Source organism: Pantherophis guttatus, chromosome 2 (assembly GCF_059756535.1).
Source record: "Pantherophis guttatus breed Tessera chromosome 2, ASM5975653v1, whole genome shotgun sequence".
NCBI classification, from domain to species: Eukaryota; Metazoa; Chordata; class Lepidosauria; order Squamata; family Colubridae; genus Pantherophis; species Pantherophis guttatus.
This window is the reverse complement of record NC_142064.1, coordinates 86,028,151-86,047,215: the sequence shown is the minus strand read 5'-3', so window position 1 is coordinate 86,047,215 and position 19,065 is coordinate 86,028,151. Positions and strand designations below refer to the sequence as shown.

The 19,065-nt window shown below is 38.1% G+C and overlaps 1 protein-coding gene across 2 annotated transcripts in view; it reads left to right on the top strand.

Annotated features, from left to right (window-relative positions):
• Nucleotides 1-560: 560 nt before the first annotated feature.
• Nucleotides 561-19,065, top strand: part of LOC117661929 (atrial natriuretic peptide receptor 2-like) — a 67,240-nt gene continuing 48,735 nt past the window's right edge. Inside the window, exons 1-8 of one of the 2 annotated variants that reach the window (XM_034411238.3) lie at nt 617-703; nt 3,097-3,193; nt 7,284-7,416; nt 9,310-9,433; nt 13,931-14,035; nt 15,343-15,445; nt 16,440-16,585; nt 18,489-18,561. In XM_034411238.3, the coding sequence (XP_034267129.2) occupies nt 638-703; nt 3,097-3,193; nt 7,284-7,416; nt 9,310-9,433; nt 13,931-14,035; nt 15,343-15,445; nt 16,440-16,585; nt 18,489-18,561 (847 nt within the window). In that variant the 5' untranslated portion in view covers nt 617-637. Of the gene's footprint in view, nt 704-3,096; nt 3,194-7,283; nt 7,417-9,309; nt 9,434-13,930; nt 14,036-15,342; nt 15,446-16,439; nt 16,586-18,488; nt 18,562-19,065 lie in introns of both variants that reach the window. The other variant, XM_087886337.1, reaches the window with a different exon arrangement.

Genomic DNA, 19,065 nt, shown 5'->3' with positions numbered 1-19,065 from the left:
ATGTGGGTATACCTCTCTTTGCTAATAAATAGCAGTTTTCAAACATTATTTGGTGAATAACTTCAAAAGTTATTTGATATAAGAAATCTTGGTAGCATGGAGTGGTCATTCCATTTTCCCATCTACATCCAGTGGTGGGATTCAGCCAGTTCACACCACTTAGGGAGAACCGGTTGTTAACTTTCTGAGTAGTTTGATGAACTGATTGTTGGAAGAAATCATTAGGGCAGAGAACCAGTTGTTAAATTATTTGAATCCCACCTATTATTACATCCAACCTCAGAAAAACGTATAATGGCAATTTTATTAATTGTTTATTAAGCACATTTATGCGGCTGCTCACATCACAAAAACCAACTCCAAAACTGGAGGACTGGGAGCAAGAAGAGCTGTGTTTCAATTTGCCAGCTTACAGTTACAGGAGTTTGAACTCATGAGTGGAAAGTGAGAATTTTATAGCCACCAGGAGGAGACCTTGAGGCAAGGCTTTGTTCCCTTAAATCCTGTGCTTGGGATACTTTCCATAACTATTGTGTTGTACGCAAAGGGGCATAATAAGAGGAGGGGAATATTGAGCTACAGCATAAGATCTAAGGGGAAGTTGGGTTCCTTCAGCAACAGGCATCTCCTTCTCTGCATGTCGAGGAGTATGAGAGCTACCAGAACACTCCACCCTGAGCTGCAGATCTTCTTTAGTTTACTGGTAGGCAATCTTCCTTCATGTTATTGGACTTTGTGATAATAGCTCGTTCTTATTAGTAATAATCCTGACAATAGCAATTTGGCAGGAATGTTTTACAGAAATACATCATTGAATCAGTTGAGGTAATACTTATTTATACAAAGAGAAACTTACAAACGTTATCTACATCGTAAACTCTTTCACAAAATTGTTATAAAAGAAGCATTTATGGAAGCTAAACAATAGTGCTAGTAATGGTAGTAAACAAGAATTGGATTTGCTCCCACACTCCCACAAATCCTCCTTGTGAATAAACAAGATCTAAAAATGCTTGAGACTTTTGGAACATTTCGAAAACGATTATATGGCAGTGATGGAGACAGTGAAACATACATAGGCAACAAACATACATTCAAAAGTGAAACAATAAGTAAGGAATATACACTTAATGTTTAGAAAACTAGTAAAGATAATGAATTATAACATGGTCTACAGGCATCATGATAGTAGAATCAACAGCAACTGTGAATACAGTAATCATAATTCATATGTCTGTTCAGTCTTTGATATTATTTGTTATAATATAAATACTATCCTTTTTTCATGCATCTTAATGTTTTTTTTTTCACCCCATGAAAGCAAAGAACTAATCTGAACTCTCCTCTCTTGTGTACAATGTTTCCACATCAGGAACAGACCAAATTATTGAAATTTAACTGCTCTTAACTTGCTATTAGATGTCTTTTACTTGACACTGATGTAAAATGGTGGTGATAAAACCCTAATGTCTAAAATGAACCATGGTATTTCCAGACATTTGCAATGACTTTACAGGCATATTGTTGTTGTTGTTTTTTAATATTTTTTATTGATTTTACAACAACAACACAACACAACACACAAAACATCAACACACCATATGTGTGTCTTTTTACATAGCAGTTTCGTTCCTCTTACTTTGTATTTTCTACATTCCTCATTTTTCTCATTCTTTATTGTCTTTATCTTTAGTCCCTTTATTTCTAGTTTTATTCATTTACAATATTTTACACATTTATCACATCATTTATTCCCTTTTACCTTCCCTAGTCTTTAGCCAATCATACCACTTATTCCATACTTGATAATATTCTGTATCTTCTTTTTCTTTTATTTCTTTCGTTAATTTATCCATCTCTGCACAGTCCAGAATTTTTCTAATTGTTTCTTCCTCTGTTGGCATTTTTTACTTTTCCAGGATTGTGTGTAGATTATCCTTGCCACTGTAATTATATGCAAAATCAAATATCTAATTTCTTTACTGTAGGTTCTATTCAATATCCCCAGTAAAAACGGCTCTGATTTCAAGTCCACATTATAGCCAATTATCTCTTCTATCCACCTTCTAGTTTTAGCCCAATATTTTTTTGCTTTAGGACATGTCCACCAGAGATGGTAATATGTTCCGGGGACTTTTTTACATTTCCAACAATTTGGAGAGTTGTTGGAAGACATTTTAGCAAGCCATACTGATGTAAAGTGCCATCTGTAGAACAGGCATATTGTTATTGAATGACAAGAATGAACAAAAGATTAGTTGAAAAACAGCAATCCAACTAAAAGGATTTATTTTTCATGTAAATAACTTGCCTTGGATGAAATGCTGTAATATTTGAGATTCTGTTTCATGAAAAGCTAAAAACCTTTTAAAGGAAGGGAGGGAGGGATGGAAGGAAGAATAACCTATAATTAGTTCATGTTTCACCTTCATCAAACTGAATTCATTAACTGACTGTTTTTCACACTTATGACCATTGCAGCATCCCAATGGTCATGTGATCAAAATTCAGACACTTAGCAATTGATTCAAATTTATGACAGTGGCAGCTGTGGTGAAATGTAAAATTTGTTACTATTGGTTCTGTGGGCGTGGCTTGGTGGAGGGGTGTAATGTGACTGGGCGGGCGTGGCCAACTTTTTTTTTTTACTTTTAAAAGTATTTTTTTCTACAACCTTAAGAGGTTGAAGAAAAAGATGCTTTTAAAAGCCTCTGACGATCAGGCAACTCAGCTGGGATCATCAGAGGCTTTTAAAGGCATTTTTTTTTCTAAAATGCTTTTAAAAGGCTCTGACGATCCCAGCTGAGCCGCACGATCATCAGAGGCTTTTTTTTTTTTTTTACTTTTAAAAGCATTTTTTCCTCCGAAGAAGTTGTAGAAAAAATGCTTTTAAAAGTAAAAAAAAGCCTCTAATGATCACGCATCTCAGCTGGGCATGGGGGATGAGATGTCAAGGAGTCAAGCAGGTTCAAAATCAGATAAAATCAGATAAAATAAATAAATAAAATAGTAATTCTTGCTCCTCTGAAAGAAAATGTTTTACTGAAGAATGAAATCATACCATATCTAAGAACCTTTCAATGTTTCTTACGGCAGGCTCTTTTAGCAGAAGCGTGGCATGATTTGGATAACACGGATTATGACTGCTGGCCCTTGGAGAAACCGGATGAGTATAACATGCTGGATTGTGGAGGTACTGTTCTTGTTTTTATAGGATAAAGCAAAAAAAAAGAAAAAAGACTGCAAATACAATTAGGGAAACAGCTCAATTCTATCTTTTATGTGGCTGCAGATTGCAGGCATCAGCAAGAAAAACTAATTCTAGGTAAAATATATTTAGTGCAGTAAGTAACATCACACTAGAGAATTACATACTTTCTCGACACTCGGATATATTTAGCAAAACTGAAGAAACAAAGGGATCTATCTGAAACTTGTTCTGTGTACCATTAAAAAGAAGTAGGAGCCACCCATACTAGTAGCAGACACGTTCATTCCAAGAAATACCGCATTAGAAAAATGTCTGTTGCCTTGCAATCATTAGTCAAAATCAGAGCAACTTTACACTGTGTCCACCTTTCCTATAGATGTCTTACATCCATGCTTGTCTGCTACAAACACACTATGTAGGAATAATATACATTCCTTTCTCAATAACTGTATGTGGATGCATTTTGGCTTTGAGAGATTCCTTCTGAAGGGTTTTTGCTATTTCAAAGGACACATCTGACATTGAAATGTTATCATTTTTCTTTTAAGGAAAAAAATAAATTTACCGCTCCTCTCAACTAAATGAGATCATTGGAGAATGTGAAGCACACCTTTAGAACAATAGAAATATGGAGAATGCTTCTATTAGAGAGGGTTAAAGCATCCGTGTATATGAACAGATAGTCAGGAAAAGCTTGTGAGGTGCTATCCCAAGGTTTTGCAAAATATGTCTGCTTTTAAGCCTGGAGGAGGAGGGGTGCTTAGTTTCTGCTACTATATTTCGCAAAAGACTCCTTTCAAACGCCTATCCATCCACCTACCCCCACATCCATCCATCCGTCTACCCATCCCAATTTCACAATATCAAAACTACAAACCATGAGCAATCGTTCCTTCTCTTGAGGAAATTTAAGGGAATTCAGAAATATGTAACCATGGCGATTGTTAAGAATTATTTAGTGCATCACTCTTGATAGAGGGAAACACTAATGTAAGGAAAAGTGCATGAAGATCATAGAGAAGTCTTGCCCACAGAAGACAGACATTATCATTCAGTCATTCCCAACTCTTTCTGAACTGATGGACATTATTTCACAAAACCGTCTGACTTAGTGAGTGCCTCTTTGAAGTGTAAACATGTATCAGTAGGTAACCCGTCTTCTTTCAGCCTGTTTTCTCAAAACATTAGGATCTTCTCTAATAATTCTTCTTTTCCATGATATATCCAAAATATCTCAACTCTAAATTTATTAATATTATTTCTAGCATTCGTACCAGGATTGTACTAAATATGTACTAGATAAGAAAGAGTTATAACTTCAGTGATACTATTTTAATTCTGGTTCTACAGTAAGCAGCCATTCCTTCCTATTCTGCCTAGGATCGCTAAAGGATGCCAGGCAGAAAGGAATAATGGAGAATCTGGGATTAGCAAATTGATAATCCGTGTGATTATTATGGTTGGTCACACAGTCAGCCAGATGTTTAGAATGGATCTGGCATTTTTATCAACCTATTGAGGAGGAGCTCAGAGAGCAGATATTATTTAATGGTGTTAAAGACATGTCACAGGTAATTATTATTATTAGTTAGAGAAACAGTTTGGTGTAGTGGTTAAGGTACCATGCTAGAAACTGGGAGACTATGAGTTTTAGTTCTGCTTTAGGTATGATGTACTATATCAGATGTACATCAGCTGTTCCAAGTAAATCTGCCTTTTGCAATTGACTGATTTGATGCATTTGGTCTTAAGACTTAATCTCGTGCAGCCACAATTAGCTCCTCTGTCTGCTTCTTCAATTTTCCTAGTCTTAGAATTGTGATGGAAAAATAATGAACTAAAACTATACCAAGTGTGGCTTGGTGGGCATGGCAGGGGCAGAGGAAGGATACTGCAAAATCTCCATTCCCTCCCCACTCCAGGGGAAGGATGTTGCAAAATCCCCATTCCCTCCCCACTCCTGGGGAAAGGATATTGCAAAATCTCCATTCCCACCCCACTCTGGGACCAGCCAGAGATGGTATTTGCCGATTCTCCGAACTACTCAAAATTTCCGCTACTGGTTCTCCAGAACCTGTCAGAACCTGCTGAATTTCACCCCTGAATTTCCCCCTTATCTCACTTCCTCAAAAACTTTCCTGCAAATCAGATCTCCTGTATTTCCTGCTTCTCAACCCCTAAGTATAGAAGGATCTCTGCACTGCTATTGTTTGAGGTTCCTCCTTCTTGGAAAACAGGCATTGTTGAATAAATTTTAGCAATTTCTCCTCAGTTTTGTGTCCCTTTCTTTGGCAAAATATCCACATCAAATAACTGAGATGCTCTCTGAGAACCATTAGCAATGTTTTTCATGAGGACTGTGGAAGAATATGGAGCTTTTTAGATACATGAAGGTCTAGCAAGACAGTTAAATGTTGCAAAACCTGTTTTAACTGTAGACCTCTTGCAAAATGAATTTCAGACAATTCAGATTGTTATCATTAAATCATGCCATTTATTGTTATTAGGGTTCATTGCACAGACAACCAGATATTTAGACTGAATTTGGAATTTTATCCATCTATCAAGTCCTTCCCAAGAACCTGGAATAGGCAGATGTTTTTGTTTGATGGTGTTAAAGGTATCATAATAGATTAGATTACTATTATTATCACGATTCATCACACAGTCAGCCAGATGTTCAGAATAGATTTGGCATTTTTATCCACCTATCAAGTCCTTCCCTCGGATTATTATTAATTAGAGAGATAGTTTGGTGTAGTGGTGTCAAGCTAGAAACTGAGATACTATGAGTTCTAGTCCTACGTTAGGCACGAAGCCATCTGGGTAAACTTGGGCCAGTTACTCCCTCTCAGGCCTAGGAAATAGGCAACAGCAAATGTCTTCTGAGATCTTGCCAAGAAAACTCAGGGTATAGCCAAGCAGTCCCCAGGAGTCAAGACTATCTTGAGGGAATTTTTAAAAAATCAATTATATTCCCTGTGGTCTTCTACAAATTAGAAACAGCATCTTTATTGAGTTGGTATATTCTTTTATAGTGGAAGGGCTGTGGCAAAAACCCATTCGACTTCCTTGACTGCGCTGTATGTGTATTCAGTTCATATTATTATTATTATTATTATTATTATTATTATTATTATTATTATCATCATCATTATCATCATCATTATCATCATCATCATCATCTCTTATTCATTAAACATGAAACTCAGTCAACTGAACATTTAAATATTATTAATATTAATATTATTATTAATTTTGCAATTTAAAAAATTGCGGATTATATGAAGTCCTACCTATAAATCATCCATTTGTATTCAATCAGTTTTATTTTTGCAGCTAATATCCATTATAATGTTAACAAAACAATGCAATACAAACCACAATGGAAACCACAAAGACAACTGCCACTCACAAAACAACATCTAAGTTATATCAAAAGCAAGACCTATTCGTCTGTATAGATTTTTTCCCATCAGGTTAAAAAGGTAAAGGTAAAGGTTCCCCTTGCACATATATGCTAGTCATTCCTGACTCTAGGGGGCAGTGCTTATCTCTGTTTCAAAGCCAAAGAGCCAGCGCTGTCGGAAGACATCTCTGTGGTCATGTGGCTGGCATGACTAAACGCCAAAGGCGCATGGAACGCTGTTACCTTCCCACCAAAGGTGGTCCCTATTTTTCTACTTGCATTTTTTACGTGCTTTCGAACTGCTAGGTTGGCAGAAGCTGGGACAAATAACGGGAGCTCACCCCATTACACGGCACTAGGGATTTCAACCGCTGAACTGCCGACCTTTCGATCGACAAGCTCAGCATCTTAGCCACTGAGTCACCACTCACCCATCAGTTTATATCATCTCAAATGCAAGAAACCAAAAGCAGAAATGAAAACCATCTTAGTGACACAAATATGTTAACTTGGTGTTCACATGTTACCCAAAAGAATCTGGATAAAGCATTATCACTCATAGGCAATATTGTTGTTTGGATTAGTTACTTTAGTCTCAGGGTTAAAGACACTGAAATGTTAATTGAGTTTTGAACTGTGCCTAGATGAACCCTTTATTTCTAGGTCTAGAGATGGCTTGGGTCCATAGGCCTCCAGAAAAGATAATAAGTGGAGAATCCTTTGATGTCATCTACTCTGTCTTTGCTTCTGATTACTTCTACCATTATGCTGTGGAAAACGGGATCTTCTCCCACAGGTTAGCATTTATAGATAAAGTTGAAGTAATTTATGCTTCTGCTTCAGGAAATATATAAGGTAGTGGAAGATGTATATGTTACCATTTTAATGAATAGTTGAGGCAATATAATAATGATGTGTCTTCATTAGACAGAATTTTCCAAATATTTGTTTAGAATTGAAACAATCCTCATTATTACATACAAACAATTCCAATTATTTTCTCAATTATGGACAGATTTCCTCCAAACAACTGTAAATTTCGTCTTCCGACATATAAACGCCTCTTTTCTGACAAAAAGGAGTAATGTTTGGCTTTTATCAGCATTTGTCTCTAGGTTAGGGCTCTACATATTTTGAAAATTATTTAGAAGTTCTTCAGAGCTCCTGTAAGCAAAAGCTGCATCTATATTCCTTAAAGTAGTCTTTCTTTTTATCCTCACAAAGAAGCCATAATAAAATTGGATTGTATTAATTAATAGTGGGAAGACATTGTGTTGCATGTGATGTGAAGGATTTCCAAATAATATTTAAAGAATGTGTAGCATGACTGTGTATAGGAGAGGGGTGTCAAACTGGATTTCTTTGAGGGCCAGATCAGCATTGTAGTTGTCCTCCCTGGGCCGGGAGGAGGGGGGAGGGGATGGGACAGACATCAGATGGGACGGATGCCTTCTGCAGCACTCTGGTGGCCAAAATGGGACACCAGGAGCCTGCACTCAGCCCCCTGCACCCCATTTTCGGCCTGGACAGCCCCCTACAGCACTCTGCTGGCCAAAATAGGGTGCGGGGGGACATGCAGCCCCCTGCACCTGATTTTTGCTAGCAGAGGCACCGTGGGTCGGTCCTTAGCTATTTCCAGGCTGGCTGTGCAGGCCAGATCTAACAGGCCTTGAGTTTGACACCCCTGGTATAGGCTGACTAGAATAAAGAACTGAGAATGGAAGTGATGCTTCAGGAAATCAGTATGTGGTCATAGAGATACAGATAGGCCTGAGGTGAAACCTCCTGACAAATTTAATTATCACAAAGCATTTATTTAGCAACAGTCTTTCATCTACCGGTAGTTTTTGCTTACTGATGATAATTGGGACCAGAAACTCCATCACAAAGTGATGCAGTCACAAGGCACAACATCATGTGATCATATTAACATATGATGGCAGTTCCAGCCGTCCAAGTTGCAATCGTTAGGCAATTCCCACACATCTACAATGTCCCCTGGTCACCTGATCACCATTTGCAAACTCCTACTGGCTTTTCCATTGTCTTTCCTTGTCAGAAGCTGGCAGGGAAGGTTATAAATGGTGATCACATGACTGCAGGATGCTGCAACGTTATAATTGGGAGCCGGTTGCCAAGCATCTGAATTGTGCAACCGTGAAGATGCTGGATGGCTGCAAGTGCTATTCATTTATTGCTATTGTAATTTTGAGCACTGAATGAGTGGATGTTTAACGAGAACTACCTGTACTTCTCAAACATTTAAATATATATCCCAGTACCAAAAAATAAAAATAAAAATGCAGAAGTGTAGAAATGTATAATTTGAGAAATAAACATACTTAGTTGTGCACATTTTGCATGAAAATAATTTTAGGGAAAGTAAAATGTAATGCGAATTGTAAAAAGTTGAAAAAATGTAAATACACTTCTAAATAAAGGATTATGTTTGAATGTTCATGGTTTTTTTAAAAAAAAATGCAGATTTTTGCTTATATGTATATAAAATCTGTAAAAAAAAAGAGTCCAACTTCAGGGAGCACACAAATATTTTCAAAGAATTTGTTTCTATATTCATTCTTTGTTGTACTAATGTGGAGTTGTGTGTGTGCTGCTTAAAACAAGTTAATGGAATGGCATGATAAATTTCAATGTAATCTTTGCCCATGTAATAATGTTATTTTTGAAGTGATGCAAAGGCTGCTAAGAAGTTTTGTGAGGAACAGGAATGTCCTCCCAACTGGAAAGATGCTAACGGAGAAAACTGTTGTGTCCATCATGCAAACATTCATTCCTGTCCATTGGCTTTCATGGTTAGTATTTCATGACAATTTTATTTAATGTATTTGTGTTGCATAGTTGGATAAACTTTTTTTTCCTGACCTCAATTGCAGTAGCCATTTGGAAAAGGTTAATAAAAGCAAGAAGATCGAATCAAGAAGATATTTTTTCCACCTGAGGTGTAGAACAACATGGTCCTTCCTCATTCCACATTCATTGGGCCCATTACTACTGCCGATTAAATTTTAAACAACACTGTTGAACAAGAGAGGATTGAATAGGTCAGAGGTGTCAAACTCAAGGCCAGCAGGCCGATCTGGCCTGCTAGGTGGTTAGATCTGGCCTGTGGGGCCACCCTGGTTAAAGCGAAGGACCAGTACATGGTGGCTCTGCCAGTGAAAACGGAGCTCAGGAGGGCCACCTGTGGCCCTCCTGAGCTCCCTTTTCATTGGCAGAGGATTGCAGGAGGCCATCACAGCCAAAAACAGAGTTCACAAGGACCTCCCATGGCCCTGCCAAGCTCTGTTTTTGCTGGAAGAGGGTTGTAGGAGACCGTCACAGCCGAAAACAGGGCTTGTGAATCTGTTTTCACTGGTAGAGCGCTTGGGCCACCACAGGTGCCACCGATATGAGTGACATCAAGCTGGCCATGCCCACCCCAGTCCCCCAAGGTCAAACACAACCCTGATGCGGCCCTCAATGAAATTAAGTTTGACACCCCTGGTATAAGTGAACCCATGACCTTAACATCTGCAGAGCAAGATATGTAGCCCTCAGTGCCTGCCACATGACGGAATCATCCCACTATATCTAATAGTAGGACCAAGTGCCCTGGCCAAATGTGATGGGCAAGTGCCTTGGTGGCGCAGTGGACTAAAGTGCTGTTAAGTAGCACTTAGCTGCCAGCTGCCTGCAATTATTGCAAGTTCAAATCTCACGAGGCTCAAGGTTGACTCAGCCTTCCATCCTTCCGAGGTAGGTAAAATGAGGACCCGGATTGTGGGGGCAATAAGCTGACTTTGTATAAAAAAGAACACCGCTTTGGGGGGGGGCGAAAGCCCTACTAAGCAGGTATATACAAAAGTATGAAGGCTATTGCTTAACGCATTGTAAGCTGCCCTGACTCTCCGGAGAAGGGCGGCATATAAATCGAACCAATAAATAAATAAATAAATAATCATTATTTGCAGGCCTCCCTTTTGCTTATTGAGCCATCTTCCTGTTCATTAAATGTGTCAAAAATAAAAGAATACTGCTGGAAAGTGTTAAATTATATTAAACACAAATAAATAAGAAGATACTGTAGAAGTGCCATTTTTGAATAGTTACAGTCAAGGAGGAGACAATCAGGTCCTCTTTTTATGAAGGCATATGTGTATATAGGAAGTGATTATATAACAGTCATAATATCTGATTGCTTACAGTGATTGACTAACAGATTGTGCTAGTGATAGCGAAGTCTGATCTTCCTAAAGTAGACCTTATTGTTACAGCACTACTTTAAAGAATAACTCCAGATTTATTTTTGAACACATTGATTTTGGACTAAGCTAAGAGCAAATGGGACAATGAACTTTCTCCTGATACACAAACTTGAATATCTTTTACCAATACATAATAACAGGGAATGAGAGCTTTGGAGATACAGCCTGTTATTATCTATGACTGAGGCAATCCATAAGTAGAGAAATAGTAAATCAACTCTTGACTAGTAGCACTTCTAAATAGCACTTTTCCTCCACTAAATTTTGCTTTGGGGTCACAGAAGTCCAAATCTCTTCTCAACCAGTGATATTAACAGCTGGCCTGGGAAACAGTATTCTTTTAATCTATGACATATACCTATTTTAGAAATAACAATGCTGTTATGGGAATCATAGTGCTGGCATCCATTGTTCATTTCCAATTTTGAGATGCTTTTAAAAATGCAGGGTTTCTCCCCTGTTTCTTCCTTTTTTTTTTTTTTTTTTTAAAAAAAGAGGTTTCTGATTTTATTGTGTGGTAATAAGACTTGTGAGCTGATCCAAAGGATGTCTGTGATCTTAGCCATTAGGTTATTAAAGTTGCATTCAAGGTCAGATTTTCTATATTTTATATTACCTTGCTCAGATGGAATGAAGTATGAAGGCTAAAAAGACCATGCCTTTGTTATATAAAATACATTTATATTTCAAGAACTTGGCTTAGTTAAGTAGGAGCTATTTATACCTGGTATTTTTTTAAATCATCAAATACCTTGCAGGAGGTATCCACATTTTTGATAAATCATATATACAGATGTCCAGGCAAACCCCTGAAATTAGCAAGGAGAAATTAGACATTTTTAGAATTAATACCTTAAAACCTTCATCCTGAACAAGGATTACAACATAGTGAGCATTAATTATTTTTCCTGGGAAATGAGAAGCTTTGAAAAATACTAATTCAAAACAGCATTATCAAATTAAAGAAAGTCTATAAAGCAGCTGTCAGAATGAGCTGAACATCAAAGGAAAAGCATGAAGGAATTCTCTGTGTAGGAAGTCTATAAGCAAAATCTCCTTATGCTACAGTCTCCTAAAAAGTCACTGAACAGGCAGCTCCATTAAAATAAGTGGGGGAAAATAACCTCTGATTAGGCAGTCATGTATAGATGAGCATTACTGGTGTGGGTGACTGAACCAAAGGAATATTTCAACAATTTTGCTGCTTTTTGTAATGTGCCTCATCAAATACCATTCTATTGGCTGTATAAGAATGACTGTCAGTTTGCAGCGATAAGGGAAGGGAAGTTCAGACTAATATCTGAGAGGAGTCTTAAAAGAGAGCAGATCTTTCTTTTTTCACAAAATAAGGACACCTTAATCCATTATTTTACACAAGTGGCATTTCCACACATCCATCATTTTCCTCTCCCAAACTCACAAAACCATATTACAGAAATAGCAACGGTGACAATATTCACATTTGTCTCTATGTGAGTATTCACACTGCTGCTGTTTCTTTAATGTCCAGGAGTAGGACATAACAAAGGGACATGGTGGCTCAGTGGCTAAGATGCTGAGCTTGTCGGTCAAAAGGTCGGCAGTTCAGCGGTCCGAATCCCTAGTGCCGCGTAACGGGGTGAGCTCCCATTACTTGTCCCAGCTTCTGCCAACCTAGCAGTTTGAAAGCACGTAAAAAATGCAAGTAGAAAAATAGGAACCACCTTTGGTGGGAAGGTAACAGCGTTCCATGCGCCTTTGGTGTTTAGTCATGCCAGCCACATGACCTCGGAGACGTTTTCGGACAGCGCTGGCTCTTCATCTTTGAAACGGAGATGAGCACCACCCCCTAGAGTTGGGAACAACTAGCACATATGTGCGAGAGGAACCTTTACCTTTACCTTTTTAGGGCATAACAACTGGCATCCAGCTAGTACCCTCTCTCCCCATTGTACTTACCATTTTCTTCTCTCACTCAGATTCATAGAAAGTGGTGGGAGTAATTCAGTTTTTAAAAGCATATCTGTTATACCCTGGATTTATACCCTGAATTTTATTTTTTGTTTTATATTTTTGATGCGATCCTAAGACAAATCAATCAATAAAGTATCAATAAGCATAGTGAAATGGTGCTGAAATGTTACTGTAATGAAGCAAAACCAACAAGCCCAGATGAGATTCTATTAACTGGGAGAAAAATCAGCCCTCTCTTCATCAGATATCATTCAATGTGAAGGAACCTTCTAGAAGTACATTCGTTATTTCAGTGAATAGAAAATGGGACACCTATGAATGTTCCTTACATCTTGAGTCTTCTAAAGATTCAGCTTGTGTTATCATATAGATTCATCCCACGTATCTTACATAGCAGAAATACCAGTAAGAGTTAAAGAATGTTCAAGTGCAGAATTACTTGTACACTGCATTAAATCATTTTAATTGGAATATTGCTTTGTGTCTAATGGCTCAGAAGAGTGGATGTTACAAACTGTGCAAGCCATCTTAAGTTTGTATTCTGTTCTACTGCCACTCCTTATTTTCTCCCTCTGTGATGTTTTGACAATGATTTGCCAGAGGGCTTTAGATGCTACAAAAACAGTATATATCTTTTTTTTCCCCCTGAATTAATTGGAGGTCATTTATTTGTCTAAAAATAATTCATAGTTTAAATTCATTCTTATTCATGAAGTCTTAAATTTAATATCTCTACTTTTTTGCTATCTGTTTGTTACACTAATTTAGCCTCTAAGTTCCGATGCCCGCTGTTCTTTCTTACCATTTCTTCTGCAATGACCTAAAACTGTACAGATTAATGAAATTAATGATGTTGAATGTAAGAGTTACACCAGTAATATTCTGGTATACAAAGAAAAATGCAGAATAAATGGTTACTGTAATTGTGTAACTCATTTTATGTTCCTGGGAGGTTAGCCAAAGTTTCACAAAAGGCTGAGTTATATATTCTCATTTTTTTAATTGTGACATACAATATAGAATACTTGTCTGTTGTTGGGTTCTCCATAGAAAACCTTTAAGGTAGGTTAATTCTCATCTATTTGGCAAAAGGCAAATGGTGGCATATGTGGACCATGGATCCCGGATGATGGTCAAATATTTACACATACCGTGTCTACCGCAGGCAAAATGACACAGACAAACTGGACTGCTAAGGTAAGAGAAGATTTGATCTTCACTATAGAGATAGTCCTCAACTTATGACCACAGTTGAGTCCAAAATTCATGTTGCTAAGTGAGACATTTAAGTGAGTTTTGCTCCATTTTATGACTTTTTTGCCACAGTGGTTAAATGATTCACTGCAGTTGTTAAATTAGTAACATGGTTGTTAAGTGAATCTGGCTTGCCCATTGACTTTGCTTGTCAGAAGGTTGCAAAAGGTAATTGCGTGACCCCAGGACACTGCCACCGTCATAAATATGAGTCGGTTGCCAAGCGCCTGAATTTTGATCACGTGACTATGGGGATGCTGCAGTACTCGGAAGGGTGAAAAATGGCCATAAGTCACTCTTTTCATTTGCCGTTGTAACTTCAGTCACTAAATGAACTGTTGTAAGTTGAAGACTACCTGTACTCTCAATTTCCCGGCTGTTCGTAAAAGGCTTTTTCATCCATTTTGTACAAACATGAGCTTCTTTCCTTAATCTCATCATTCACATGGATAACACTCTGCTTCTCTTGGGGCCTGACTTGCATTTGGCATCTGTTCATCCATGTCTTCAAAACAACAACAAAAAAAATACCTGACAAGATTCCTATGAATCAATGTGTGAATAATAAAGCAATATAGCTCTAAATTACAGCTGCTGGGAGAAACAGGGAAAAGATATTATGAGGCCTGCTTGCAACATTCCAGAGCAGCTAGAGCAGAGGTGGGGAAGATGGCTCCTTTATGACTTGTGGACTTCAACTCCCAGACTTCCTGAATTAACAGAATAACAGAGTTGTAAGGGACCTTGGAGGTCTTCCAGTCCAACCCCCTGCTCAGACAGGAAACCCTATACCACAGGTGTCAAACTTGCGGCGTCACGTTGCCATCACATGACGTTTCTCGATGTTTTTCCCATTTGCGGCGCTGTGGTGGGCGTGGCCTGAGTGTGACTCATCTGGTCCGTGGGCCGCAGTTTAACACCCCTGTCCTGTACCATTTCAGACAAATGGTTGTCCAGTCTCTTCTTAAAAACTTCCAGTTTTAGAGCATTCACAACTTCTGGAGGCAAGTTGTTCCACTGATTAATTGTTCTAACTGTCAGGAATTTTCTCCTTAGTTCTAGGTTGCTTCTATCCTTGATTAGTTTCTATCCATTGCTTCTTGTCCAATTCTGGGAGTTGAAGTCCACAAGTTAAAAAAGGGCCATTGTTCCCCAACCCTGATCTAGAGGAAGCACAGCAATCTAGATTAGATTGATCTTTCTGATGCAAAAGTATAACTGTCTGTTTATATTTTTTCTTTGTTTTGTAGGTAGTCCTGGTACATGTGGGTGTGACGTCTCTCATTGCCCATGTCAGAGTGGGGGAAATGCAGGCTGCTTTAGAGGCCCAAACAATAGTGCTCCCTGCAGTAGGTATGCACCATATTTAGCCAAAGTTGCTACAGAGACCTAAGTATCTGCAGAATTGGGCTGAGGCAGGCAAATGGTGAAACAAGTGCAGTGATATAAGTGTCTGCTTCTTATGGAAGGATGGAGCTTGCATCATGGCCTCATGACACACCTTTCATTCTTTTGGTATCATTATGATACAATTGGACAGTTACATATGGAAACAAGCATTAAATTGCCAGAAAGTCTTGAATGTTCATTAGAGTGAGAGGAGAGGAGGAGGGAGGGATATATGATCCTTTGCGACTTCGAGACAGACAGACATGGATACCTCTTTTATCTGAAGGGAAATACTTAGCTGAGAGACTACAATTAAAGTATACAGACCGCTGAATTTCCCTTTCTAAGGCCTTCCCCTTCTAACATTCATAATCCTACTCTTTAAAAAAAAAAGCCATAGTAAGCCCCACAGTCTTCTTTTTGTTTCTTTTTTTGAAATGCAAGTGAAGACTAGAACAAGAACAAAATGGTAGCTGCTTTTTGCACTACGATAGTTCAGTTTTTCTCAACCTTGCCTGCCCAGATCCATTAGATTACATCTCCACATCACAGCTACAGGATGAAATTGATATATAGTCTAATATGTTTAGAAAGTCAGAATTGAAGAAGAGGTTTTGAACACTTAAAGACTTCTCTTTTACTGGACAATTTTTTAAAAAATTGTAACAATTTAGAGTATGGATAGCAATCTGAAAATGGTTCAAATCTTATTTCACCTGCATATTTCACTGGATAACCTGAGGAAAATATTTTTGCCTTTTGAGTCTCACTTACACCTAGCTGGCCAGTTATCAAGTTCACACTAGCATCTGCTGACCCAATCTTGCCCTACATTTGATGGCACTGGATGCTTTTTGGAACACCTTTCTTTTAAATTACATAATTACCATTAAGGCTTATTGTGCTTCTCTTTCTTCCATTATTGATGTTAATGTTGATTCTTTCTCTTTGTGCTCAGTCTGTGGCGATGACATTTGCGAAGATGATGAGAGCTGTTCCATATGCCCAGCTGATTGTGGGGAATGTCCCTTGACAACTGAAATCAAGATAGCCATTGCTCTACCAATATGTTTAGTCTGTACTGGTTCCATTTTGACAATCTTGGTACATATCAAGTAAAATGTTATCACTCACGTTCTTCATTCAACTGCTCTCCTTCCCATTTTCCTCATTCTTTTTTAGTTCCTAGTTTTTAACCTTCTTTAATGTTATAAACTAAGATGTTTTGTTCTATTTCTTTGCTGGCTTCATGGATGTACCTGGGTGAAATGTAACTGTGACGGCCTTATACTCAAGAGATATATTTTTGGAACCGATAGTTACAGAGATCCTCCCTAGAGAACCTGACAGATGGGTACATTCCTTTGCCATTTTGTTAACTATAAATTGTCTTTCCGCTGTGGATGGGTAGGCAGAGACTCAGCATAATGAACGATTACACGTGCGTTACATTATGGGGTTCAAAAAAAAAAAGCTGAAATCTCTTGTCTTTTCAGCTTTTCAAGGAAACATTGCGGGATGGAAAGGAATTAAAGTTGAATTCATACAACCATTTAAAACCAATATGATGAATATGTTAAAAGACACCTCAGGTTCTTTGCTCTGGAGCGATGATCAGCCTTGTCAAATTGGGTCAGGATTATAATTGCAATCAGAGTAAATGTACCCCGTGTTTTTAGATAATGAAATAGGGTTTCAGCTCTTCACCACTCCATGTAGTTTCTTCTATCATTTCCTCTTTCATTATCTCCTGCTCTTTTCTACAGACTTTGCATCAGTAGTGGGTTTCAATTTCGACTGCTACTGGTTTGCTCGTGGGTGCACGCGCAACACTTCTACGCATGTGCAGAAGCTTCTGCACATGCGCAGAGATGTCAGGGCGGGAAGGTGGAGCCTCCCGCTGCCGTCACTACCGGTTCGCTCGATCTGGGGCAAACCGGTAGCAATCCACCACTGCTTTGCATATCTTTATATTGTATTGTCTATTCTCTCTCCACTCCACTGAAATTCGGACGAAATGTAATGTTGATGGCCAAAACAGCTTCCCTCCCTCCCTCCGTGTGTGTCAGTGTGTGTGTGTGTGTGTGTGTGTGCGTAGTTGTGTGTGTCTAAACAAAAGGATATAGTCATATATATAGCTTCTTAAAGGAGATGGGATGGAAAACTACTTTCCACTCAATTTTCTGAGTACATTGCTGCTTAGGCTGATGCATGTAGCAGATGATGGTTTATAATGTAGTGTGAAAACTGCATTATATATTATAGCAGTCATGATATTTCCTGTGTTAAAATTGTCTCCATGGATAACATGAAGAGGTCTTTCTTTCTTTTTCCATTCATAATCATATCTATCTAAATAAGTCCCTGCAGTTTTCTTGGTAAGGATTTTTTTAGAAGTGGTTTACCATAACCTCTTTCCTGGGGATGACAGAAACTAGCTCAAGGTCATCACTTAAGCTTTGTACCTAAAGCAGGACTAGAATTCACCGTCTCCCAGTTTCTGGCCTGTTGTTTTAATCACTACACTAAACTAGCTCTCAAAGAAGTCTTAATTATTAATTAATACTTTATTTTGAATAAATAGCCAACGATGCCTATGGTTGGATAATTGTTAATGGTTTCAGTTCTATTTTTCTCATATGGTAAACTGCCTTAAGTCTCTTGAGAAATTGGTAGTCTATAAATAAGAATATAAATAAATTGACTGATATGATAAGTAATAGATGCAATTACTACAAGATTCAGATTAATCATTGCTAATTCTATATAATAGGATTCTTTTTTTGCTTCCTGCCCTAACTGTAACTCTTCAAGGAGTTATGTTATTAGGCATGAGCTTTGGTTAAAAAGAGTGGCAGTGTGGAAGTGTTTGTACAAATACCATTTCTTAAATTGTTCAAAATTGCTTACATTTGACAATGTATGAGGTATCCTCTCCCTTGCTGCAATATTGCTGGACTCAAAGGAGCAATTCCTAGGAATAAATTTGTTCTGCTCTTTCCTTTAGTGGTTTCAGTACCAAAAACAAAAAATGTTTTGGGATGAAAGCTGGATTATAGATTACAGCTGTATCAAGCAAGGTATGTAAGTGTTTTGCTTCATGAATCAAGAAACTCACAAATTGGGAATGGACCAGTATGATAATTATCCAAGGAAAAGTTTTACTGAAGTCCCTGTTATTTATCCTAAAGTAGGGGTCAGCAACCCGTGGCTTTGGAGCCGCATGTGGCTCTTTCATCCCTCTGCTGCAGCTCCCTGTTGCTGGTCAGCTCCACAATTGATAGGGCTTTTGGTTAGGACAGGTAGAGGAAAAAGGATGCCATGCTAAGAGGAGACTCTATGGTGGGGGAACTGGACTTCCGGTCGGCTCCAGAATTGAACAGGGGCTTTATTTATTTATTTATTTGTTTGTTTGTTTGTTTGTTTATTTATTTATTCAATTTATATGCCGCCCCTCTCCGAAGACCCAGGGAGGCTCACAATACACTCAAAAAATCACTATAAAAACACTTAAAAATTAAAAACATTAAAGACATTAACATCCATTCACACCATTCATGGCTGGATCTTGTCAGATCGCAAAG